Source organism: Carassius carassius, chromosome 30 (genome assembly GCF_963082965.1).
Source record: "Carassius carassius chromosome 30, fCarCar2.1, whole genome shotgun sequence".
Taxonomy (NCBI): domain Eukaryota; kingdom Metazoa; phylum Chordata; class Actinopteri; order Cypriniformes; family Cyprinidae; genus Carassius; species Carassius carassius.
Window position 1 is genome coordinate 8,740,547 of NC_081784.1, and position 11,497 is coordinate 8,752,043.

The window sequence follows — 11,497 nt, forward strand, 5'->3', positions numbered from 1 at the left end:
GGTTACACCAGCAACATGCCCGTGGACACTGCAGACTAGCGGTTTGCATGTGTACTGCACATCGACGTGAACAACGATTTAGAAGTGGAAACTGACGCATAGCCTACGGCAAAGGTCTGACGCAGAAGTATAAATGAGCCTTTAGATTCACTCACATGTTCAAATGATGGTCTTTTCCTCTTCGTCTCAACCTGCTCCGCCAGCTCCATCTTCCTCTTGTTCCTCTTGTAGCCTGACAAACTGAACTCTGTAAAGTGTTGAAAAAAAGGTGTGCCAGTCAATAAAAGATATTACTCTACTGCCTATCAAAAAAACTCTGTGTGTGTGCCAGGGCCCACTAAATGCTGACAACTGTTTTGCTTCTGTGGCCTTATTGCTTTGAATATTATTATTATTATTATTATTCATGACAGCATAGTGCAGCAAGGGAGTGCGTTTGGTGGGGGAGCCTTTATTCACATAATAAATCAGTCTGTTGGTGGAAATGTGGTTGAAATCCTCAAAGTCTTCCTTAAATAATGGGACATGTGTTGGAGTGAAGTCATGGTTTTGGCATCAGATCGTTTCCAACACTGACAACACACATACTCTATCTCTGTCTGACACACACTGGGAGTCGGCATGGGGCCCTCTATTAAAGTATAGAAGCCATTGTTTACCAAACGCTGCATTCCACTCCTGCAAATTTCTTCAAAGAAAATGAATCAAGGAAATGGGCACAATTAAGTCATTTTGCTGAATTTAATGGAATGCAATTAGAGCTGGTAAAAATAACACTCGGTCAATGAATTAAAAATACTCCAGCAGATGAGATCACATTCCTTCTTGCCAATCACTATTCAATAAAATGATTACATGCCATCGACCTACAACTGACATAAAAAGCAGTGGTTTTGGTAAAAGTCTGAACATAGAAAGCTTTCAAGCTATAACTCATCTAGTATATTTCAATAAAAACTGTAACCTGATTTTCATCACCTAAAGGAAAATATAGGAGCTTACAATAAAACGCTGTATCAGATCACGCTGTCAGTCAGCTGTACTTAAGAATCAACATGTGGCTAAATTGTTAAATATAGAAAAGCACAGAAATTAGGGCTGGGACAACGCGTCGAGGTCATCGATGACGTCGACGCAAAAAATACGTCGACGCAAAATATGCGCATCGATTCGTCGACCTGTTTTTATTTCTCTAAAAAACGTTTGCAAAACGTTTACCTTATGTGCGCTGAATATACGCGACGGCCGGATCAACATTCTGTCCAACGTTATATAACCAATCCAGGGGTTTTTCTGCATTGATCTTTTTTTTTGGCGGCTGTCAAAGCCTTATTTGATCGGTGAGTGATGTAGAATAGAATGACTGTGCTGCGCCTGACAGGGCGCGTATGAGAGAGAGAGCCCCGGCTGTGCGCGCGCACTCACAGTCTTCAAACAACACGAGCGCTTCTTGCTCTCTCTCTCCCTCGTGCATATTAATCAAAATCATTAAACACGATAGAAAAAGGGCGAAACACCCAAGTTTCACGCGCGCTCGCGCACTCACAGTCTTCAAACAACACGAGTGCTTCTTGCTCTCTCTCTCTCTCCCTCGTGCATATTAATCAAAATCATTAGACACGATAGAAAAAGGGCGAAACACCCAAGTTTCACGCGCGCTCGCGCACTCAGTCTTCAAACTACACGAGCGCTGTCTTGCTCTCTCTCTCTCTCTCCCTCGTGCATATTAACCAAAATCATTAGACACGATAGAAAAAGGACGGAACGCCAAAGTTTCACGTGGAGCATTCGGAGATTTTTTTTTCTACATGACAGGCTGCTGGCTCCCACTGTTAATTTTTATTTTTTGGAAAAGCACTCTCTGTATTAGCTTAAAGCCCTAAAGTTTACATCGGTTACTGTATTCTTTCAATTGCTCTAAACAAGTATTTTGGGTGAACTTTTTTATTGAATGCTTGTTATTGAAAGTTGTTATTTTCATCTGAAAGAACTTCTTTTTTCAGTAAGCTAGGCCCTATGTGTTCAGTAAGCTTGTTTCAGTAAGCTATGTGTTTTCAAGGCTTCAAGGTTTTATTGAATGCTATCTCTATACAAGTGCAAAGTAATGCATTCTTAGTCAGTCTTTTATTTTGTAATTTTAAGAGCAATAAGCATACATTGCAATGTTAAGGAATTCATGTTTTTTTCATTCAGATATGTAAATCAACATGTATAAATTGTTAGTAGTCAATAAATGGGAAGATAATCGAAATTGAATCGGTCTGGGAAAAGTAATCGTTAGATTAATCGATGTATCGAAAAAATAATCGCTAGATTAATCGTTTAAAAAATAATCGTTTATCCCAGCCCTAGGAGAGAGAGAAATAGAAAGAAAGAAATGGAAGTTGCGTGTATTCGCGTCTGTGCGTTTATCTTTTTAGAGTGAGTTTACTTAAAAACAGCGATTGTATCCTCTCGTCGATGGAAAATATAATGTAGCGATTTAGCGATGTGTATTTAACCACATCAACTCTGGGGACCCACCGGTGGGTCCAATATTGCATATGCCTAATTCTCAAAAAATCTAAATAACAGCTGAAGTGGTTTTAAACTGTATTTAATAAAAGTCGTGGGGCAGCATTGACAAGTTTATTTTCTCCTGGATGTGTGAGCTGCGCAATTTCCGCGATGTGTGTATGTCAGTAAGCAGCTCATTAATACAGAACGATAATTAAAGGCTCTAATGCACACCAGCACACCAGTATATGTGTGTATTGTAAGAGCTAGATGACGAATGATGGCGTGTGATGTCATGGTAGTGGTGTCCCAATCCTTAGGGGAATATTTTCTCCCCTACCTCTTGACACTCTGTTTCAAGGGGAAGGGGTAGGCGGAGGGGTAGGGGAAGGGCTATAAAATAAAATTGGGATTGGGCCTTAGTGTGTGCAACTAGTTTTTTTTCCTGCTGTCTTATTTCTGTCACATAATGCTAAAGATGAAAGGAAATCACTGTTTTTAAGCAGATGCTAAATATGGATAAAGTGTCATTGTTACAAAATATTTCCAGTTATTGCATGAAACTTTCAATGACAGTGATCGCATGGTGTATTTGGATGAACAGAACCATCTCAAGGAGGAACGATTATTTAGATGCACACTGGAAGTGGAATTTGTTTCATAATTATGTAGAATACTTGCCAACATCCACATTTAAGATTGTTCTGTTTTAAAATATCCAGCATTTATATTGTTTTAAATAATTGTATTGCTTAATTTTACCTATAACAATTCTACATTTTATTCAGCCTAAATTAAAGCATTATGTGTGCTGTTTTGGTTTTGTGTTAACTTTATTCTTAAAAGTCTACAATTGTTGTAGATTAGATTAGATTCAACTTTATTGTCATTATGCAGAGTACAAGTGTAGAGCTAATGAAATGCAGTTAGCATTTACATTTATCCATAGCGACTTACAATTGCTATATATGTCAGAGGTCGCACAGCTCTGGAGCAACTAGGGGTTAAGTGTAGGGCTGGGATAAACGATTATTTTTTAAACGATTAATCTAGCGATTATTTTTTCGGTGCATCGATTAATCTAACGATTAATTTTTCAGGCCGATTTGATTTCGATTATCTCCCCATTAATTGACTATTAACAATTTATACATGTTGATTTACATATCTGAATGAAAAAAACATGAATTCCTTAACATTGCAATGTATGTTTATTGCTCTTAAAATTACAAAATAAAAGACTGACTAAGAATGCATTACTTTGCACTTGTATAGAGACAGCATTCAATAAAACCTTGAAACCTTGAAAACACATAGCTTACTGAAACAAGCTTACTGAACACATAGGGCCTAGCTTACTGAAAAAAGAAGTTCTTTCAGATGAAAATAACAACAACTTGATGTCTAGTATTCAATAAAAAAAGTCACCCAAAATACTTGTTTAGAGCAATTGAAAGAAAACAATATGTAAATGTAAACTTGAGGGCTTTAAGCTAATACAGATAGTGCTTTTCCAAAAAATAAAAAATAAAAATTAACAGTGGGAGCCAGCAGCCTGTCATGGTGAAAAAAAATCTCTGAATGCTCCACGTGAAACTTTGGCTTTCCGCCCTTTTTCTATCGTGTCTAATGATTTTGGTTAATATGCACAAGGGAGGGAGAGAGCAAGAAGCGCTCGTGTAGTTTGAAGACTGTGAGTGCGCGAGCGCGCGTGAAACTTTGGTGTTTCGCCCTTTTTCTATCGTGTTTAATGATTTTGATTAATATGCACAAGGGAGGGAGAGAGCAAGAAGCGCTCGTGTTGTTTGAAGACTGTGAGTGCGCGCGCAGCCGGGGCTCTCTCTCGTACGCGCTCTGTCACTGTCACTCACCGATCAAGGTGAGGCTTTGACAGCCGCCAAAAAAAAAGATCAATGCAGAAAAACCCCTGGATTGGTTATATAACGTTGGACAGAATGTTGATCCGGCCGTCGCGTATATTCAGCGCACATAAGGTAAACGTTTTGCAAACGTTTTTTAGAGAAATAAAAACAGGTCGACGAATCGATGCGCATATTTTGCGTCGACGTATTTTTTGCGTCGACGTCATCGATGACCTCGACGCGTTGTCCCAGCCCTACTCTCTCCCTCTCTCTCGAATAGGCAATATTTGAGAAAATGGTTTAGCACTTTTCTAAATATTGGGGGGGATTAGTCTACGGCAGTTGTCGCCCTGATCAGACATGCTGTGGCACATCATCATGTAGTCTGTAATGATATGACGTTAGCAAATATTAGCGATTTTTTGCAAACATTTCTTTGAGAAACATGACCATTAATATGAACTCACAATTGAATGTAACATAAAACAAATGATTACTTTTCGTTAAAATCTTTATTTATGCCAAAAAAGCTTACATTTATGTGTCTTTTTGTTCGCTCTAGCAGCCATGTTGCAGAGATAATTCATACCCCTTACCCCTTCCCCTCCAACCAAAAGAGAATCGAGACACCCCTACCCCTTCACGTGAACGCGCGGAACGGGGAAGGTCTAAGGTGTAGAATTGGTATTGGGTCTAAGAAATATCTCACTAGCACAAAAAACAAACTCCTCAGTAGAAACACATTTCGTGTATAATAATGATATATTAATATAATTATTATTGCAAATAATATTAGTGTGATTTGTGATTTTTGGCATAAAAGAAAAATCTATCATTTTGACCCATACAATGTTTATTTGGCTAATGCTAAAAATACACCCCAGTGACTTAAGACTGGTTTTGTGGTCCAGGGTCACAGATAATGGGATTTCTTTTACCAATCTACAAAGACATGTCCTGATCTTTATTAATGCAGAGAAATAAAAAAAAAAAAAAACCACTGCAGTCAAGCATGCAGCTGCAGCTGAGAGGGGATTCTGGGTGGTCTGATACTCACTGGTGGTCATCTTCTCTGTAGGGCATGCCGGAATACCATGGCTGATGGCCCACTGTTCTGCTCCTTTGCCCACTAAAAAACTGACAAAGTAGAGATGTGATTAACATGGAAAAACAGCTTCATCACAGTACAAATCGTTTCCTGCCTTATGTTTGAACCGTATACACATGCACACTACTCTATAAACCCAATTTCTTTCTTTAAAAGAAATTAAAAATTGTATTCAGCAAAGATGCATTAGATTGATCAAAGACATCAAAGACTTTTACATTGTTACACAATTCTATTTCAAATAAATGCTGTTCTTCTTCAAATAACCCTAAAAAAATGAACATGAATTCCTCAAAAATATTAAGTAACACAAATATATGCTAATGATAAGAAATCAGCATATAAGAATGATTTTTGAAGGGTCATATAACATTGAACACTGGAGTAATGTCTGCTGAAAAATCTGCTTTGCCATCACATTAATACATTACACTTTAAAATGTTTAAAAATAGAAAATTATTTTAAATGCAGCCTTGGTGCCCATCAAGGCTGCATGAGTAAACACCTTTTTGGACTACTGCAATCTATAGAAAATGTCTTATTCTAGGAATGGCACTCATTTCCTCTAGCTTACAGAATACATTTGCAACATTCGTCAGAATGCCAAAATATTTTGTCATGCACCAAGTTTGTTCAGTTTTGCTGCATTACATTCATGTATAATAGGGCATTCTCTGCATAATGCAATTGAGATGTTGATGTTACTTGTTTTACAGATGTATTTCCCTTAAGGAAATACTGGTAAAAATTGTATAACCTGAATGCACTGTAAGTCTCTTTGGATAAAAGCATCAGCCAAATGCATAAATGTAAATGTTAAGTATCAATAAAGTATGTCAGTCCATCTATATGTCTAAGCTGATAGCCAGGAAGCCAACATCAGAGAGCTTGGCTCACCAGGGAGGGATCCTGCCAGCTGAAAGCTTCCCCTTCTGACTTTCACTTAATAGTCTTCTGGCCACCAACACCGGGTTCTTGATTCCTGATAGAAAGAGCAGCATTAGTATCACTTTCACTCAAGACAGCTTTAAATACAGTATAAGAAACCATTTGGCATTTTTATGCACTTCTGTTGAAGGATAATGCAGTTCATTGGAGTTCACTGCAGTACATTTATCATCTAAAGTCAACATGTCTTTTAGACTTGCATTTTTGTATTCTTGCATGCACAAAAAGCATTTAGCCACATTCTCATAAAAGCTTGAGGAGGACAGAAGTTGGCCTTTATTTGTTATGCCTGAAATTCAAATAGCACCTATACCACATGATGAAAAGCTCCAACCAGCCTCGCCAAAGTTTGTAAGAGCACTCACCACTCAAGGCTCCAACAGCTCCATAGTTTAAGGACTTCCCATCCATGATGCTGGCATCACACTCAATCTCACCTGAGAGGTTCAGATTGGAACCGGTACCCGCATTGGTAAACGGGGAATCCTGTAAATAAGCATCAACCTTAAAGACAAATTTCTGTGAGCGCAACAAAAAGTTAAACAAGAAAATTGGTGTTATATAAATCTCGTTTTCCTATACTAGGTTAATGGAAATTGCCCTGTTTGAGCGGTCTGACACATAAACTAATGGCATTTTAGTGCCAGAAAACACTGGAAAAAATACTAGAAATGTGTGTAGACTTTCTGTCCTAGATCTTAGTCAGGTTAACTACAGTACATATTGAATTTTACGCAGACTAAAACAAGGCTGTGAAGTACAGTGCAGACTTTACAATGGCAATCACTGTATAAAGGTCCAACATCAAAAGTAATTTTTCACAATTCAAAACTTACAAATTTTTTTTTTTTTTTGGTCTAACTGAAGATTTTTTGGAAAGATGTTTCTTCAGCTGAAAAAAACTCACATCAGCGATATTACTGTTCACTAAAACTAAAAAACTGCGTTCATGATTGAAATAAAGCTTAAATTAAATATACAATTAGATGAAGCACTTAAATTTAAAAACCTGATGAAAAATGACTAACAAAGAAATTAAAATAAAGCTATAAAAAAAACAAAGACATACAATTATTAAAACCAAGCTAAACTTTAAAAAGTGAAAAAGCAAATTAAAAATATAAAAATTATTTGTTGTAGATTGTTGAATTTGATTTCCTTGCTATCCCATTAATATCTGTAAATGTTACTAGTATGTTTTCTATGTATATTTTCTCTATGCAGTCATAACCAGAGTTGAATGTGTGGTTGTTGTCTATTCTACGATCTACTATAGTAGAATATCTACTATCTACTATCACCTCTAGCTCAATAAGAGCTGCTGTCACGGCCTCCAGCGCCATTCCTCCAGCTCTGAGCCTGTCCACAGCCTGAAACACATTCAATCACAACTGATGACAGAAACCCCACTTCAATTCAATGTGCATTCAGGGTTTTTTTCTTCTACTTAGGATTCAGGATCTTTATGCAGAAAAGACACACTAAAATAATCTAGACAATTATATCATTGAATTGCCATCTTGTCTGCGTGACCTCTGGCTGAGCTATCCTAAGGTTACAGTTCACAGCAGAAGAATCATAAGTTTTGAATGAAGAATCACATGCAACTCACTCTCTGGCAAGCTCTCTTGCACACATGTTTGTATTCCTTGGCTTTGGATTCTGAATGATACCCTGCTCCTGAGGAGGTAAAAATCATCAAATATTAAAGAGATGCATTCAGTTTGTTTGTCTTACGAAAACCTTTTTATAAGCTATTTTCTTACAGTTAACGTGAGTTATATAAATGAAAAGTCTTTATGATCCACGAAATTTAAAGATTAAAAAGCTGTCATATACTGACTTACATGTGTGTAGTCTTCAGAAGCTATACAATAGGCCCAAAATTTAAGGACGTTATTGACCAAAATAGTCAAAGCTCTAAAATTTCATTCATCGGGATTGACGTCCTTAATGTCAAAGGCCAAATGTTTCTCATGTGTGTTATAACTAAAGGTGGCAAGCTGGTTTGAATATGCAGACTGATGAAGAATGACATTTGAGAGCAGCAGCAGATGGGAAAATTATCAGTGAATAAGAATTTAAATTACAGCCTGTTAAGCTTTTGTGTGGCTTCAGAAGACTTGAAATACAGGGCACAAGTCATATGGACTTTTTCAATATGTTTTGGCCCCTTTTAATCCTTGATAAACATTGTAAAGTGTTGTTATATGCAATTCTTTTCTAATCTTTCCCTTTGTGTCCCAAAAATAACTACATACTGGTTTGGAATGACATGCGGCTAAGTAAACAATTACATGATTTCATTTTTTAGTGACCTAAGGAAATCATCTTAAAACGTGAATCAGTCAATCGACTTAAGTTAGACCATTACTCATTCAACATATAACAACTAAATCTATTCCAAAACACATTTATGCAGAAATGGATTAAGGTAAAGTGTTTTTTCATCATTTACTAAGGGACACATATTCACCTGCATGCACCAGCACAAACCCCATAGCTTTGCCATCACAACGGGAGACGGTGCTGTTCAGTAATGACCCTGAATTGTTTAGTGGAGATACAGTCTCCTTGCAATCTGTCGAGTTTTCTAGATTTTCCATGACCCGTATTCAGTGTAGCTTGCATTTTTACCCATCATTCAACTCCAAAACATTTCTCCAAGTCCTGAAAGCCAAGAAAGAGGCATGTTAAAGTGAGTTCTCATACCTTCAGAATTTACCTTAAAGAGAGTGAGTTGTTATAACTTCAGAATTCAACTTACACATAAAGACAATTATATTATATCTAACTCAAATTAGTAATTATGACACATTTTGACATTTATAACAATGAAAGATTCGTTGTATTTTAATGCATCCCTTTACATCTCTCACTTTGAAAAGTAATACTCAGATCAGAAACATAATTAACAAAGTAACTAGCTGTTCGTAACTGTTGTAATGCTATTTTTACATGCATCAACTAACTTACTGACAATTTCAGTCCTCTTAAAAACAAATGAAAGGATAAAGATTGCAAAACTCACTCGCGTGAAGATTTCAGGTGCAGAGCGCACATCTCCACAATCATATGCATTGCTCAGCATCTCTGCTGATAATACACACATGCAGGTTAATTTAAATTACGAGTGTAGTTGAGTGCCTGCTGCATGATTGTGATATGATGTGATGATAAGCGGCGCATGTGCTCGCGTCACGCCAAAACACTTCCTGGTTCAGTGACACACGTTACCGTGAGACTGCAGCAGCGGCCCCCAGCGGCAGAGCCGTGCACTGCGTTTCCTCGTATATTAAAACAAGGGAAAAGGACAACACACGGATAAACTTAAAAATTAATATTAGTATAAATATGAATTTATAATAGTTTTAAAAATACAGAACTGTATAGTATAATGTAATATAGTATAGTATAGATTTTTCCAAAGAGGAAATACTTACCTCCTGCAAATCATCAACACAATCATATATTTGACAGTATGTTTAATCAGTGAATTATATAAAACATCTATATTTGCTGTCTATTACTGTCTTTCAATATTATTGACGCTGTAGGCTACTTAAAGTGTTGTTGTCGCTCAAATCTTTATAGTCTTAATATATAATATAATATGTATAATATTGCCTATATGTATTATTATAATAGTCTACTCATAAATTCTGAAGAATATTTTATTCCCTAATCTTCTAATGGTATGTTGAGATATCAAGATAAATATTTATGTCTGTAAAATCTTCAGGTAAATATATTTCATTTTCTTGTCAAATCAGAACTAAGGGAGGGAATCACAGGGTAGCTCACAAAATGATTTGATGATGCCCAATACATGGCTCACAAAACCGATTATATCAGGATACAGCAATTCTGCGATAATCAATAAATTGCTAGACAATCCTATAATGGTAAATCACAATATTTTTCTAACTATAAAAACAACATGACTGTGAAAATAGAATACAAAAAGATTAGAAAGGTAGGTTTTTTTTTAAAATAGTGAGTGCTAAGGTTAGAGGGTCAAATAAAGATTTAGAAAAAAACTATGTTTATCTAAACCTTGTGTGTTTTGACAGTATTAGCGCAACAAGACGTGAAAGATACCTTAATCCAGTAATCACACACTGTTCACAGGCTTTTTAGTGTGCGTGCGTATGCGCTCGGAAAAAGCACAAGTAGAACAGCACATGAAGGAAATGTTTTAATGGCAAGGCTTTAAAGCACATTTTAATAATGCAGTTCTTGCATATCACATACTCTTAGTCGATTTTGTGGATTATTATTTTACTCACCCTGTCTACCATCTCATTAAAAACCTCATTTTCTTAGGCTATTATCCACATATTTTTGCCCCACCCCTAATCAAAAAATAAAGAAAGATTAATAGAAGACAGAACAGATTGGCAGATAACATAGACCTCTACATATCTGATACGTGAGGATTTATGAGCACAGTTTGGTGTTATTTATGCCAAACAGATGGTCTTACTGCCATGTCAAGTAAACCAGCATTGGCAGTGGAATTGAAAACACTCTTGAGACTATAAGCTTACATAAACATGTCCTCCGACTGAAGTCAAGTACAGATGACTCCACTGTTAGAAAAAATAAAATAAAATGAGGCCAGCAAAGAAGTTGCTTCAAGGTTATATCTTTTTACTTGCTTTGTTGCTCTTTGGAGGGATAGCAGAAGCACAATATCCACAAGACTCAAGGGGTTTCATATTAAAAAGCCTTTCATAAATTAGTTATATTAAAAACAACAATAACTGCATTGGGGCAGATAGAAGAGTGTGTCTCAAAGTGTGGATTTTACCACAGTAATATTAAAATAATTATACTAAATAAATAATATTAATAATATTACAAAATTCATTTGTAATATCGCTTTACAATTTGGTATCACACCAGTCCAGGTTTCTTGTATTCTGACATGCCCAAATCAACAAAAATAACATTTAAATACAAGTAAATGCCATGCATATCAAAGAAAGACATTGCTAGACTGAGAGAGAGACAGAGAGGGAGAATGAGAGAGTGAGCAAGTGAGCTGCTTGGTTGTTTATTTCTGTCAAATGAATCTAT

General features: G+C 36.4%; 1 protein-coding gene across 1 annotated transcript in view; it reads right to left on the bottom strand.

Annotated features, from left to right (window-relative positions):
* The window catches only part of LOC132110556 (threonine aspartase 1-like), a 29,831-nt gene extending 20,204 nt beyond the window's left edge, over window positions 1–9,627 (bottom strand). The window contains exons 1-8 of the mRNA XM_059517267.1: window positions 9,447–9,627; window positions 8,892–9,085; window positions 8,028–8,095; window positions 7,717–7,785; window positions 6,781–6,901; window positions 6,365–6,449; window positions 5,416–5,495; window positions 156–247 (exon numbers count right to left, since the gene is read on the bottom strand). Of these exons, the coding sequence (XP_059373250.1) occupies window positions 156–247; window positions 5,416–5,495; window positions 6,365–6,449; window positions 6,781–6,901; window positions 7,717–7,785; window positions 8,028–8,095; window positions 8,892–9,021 (645 nt within the window). The 5' untranslated portion in view covers window positions 9,022–9,085; window positions 9,447–9,627. The remainder of the gene's footprint in view (window positions 1–155; window positions 248–5,415; window positions 5,496–6,364; window positions 6,450–6,780; window positions 6,902–7,716; window positions 7,786–8,027; window positions 8,096–8,891; window positions 9,086–9,446) is intronic.
* Between the last annotated feature and the right edge of the window lie 1,870 nt (window positions 9,628–11,497).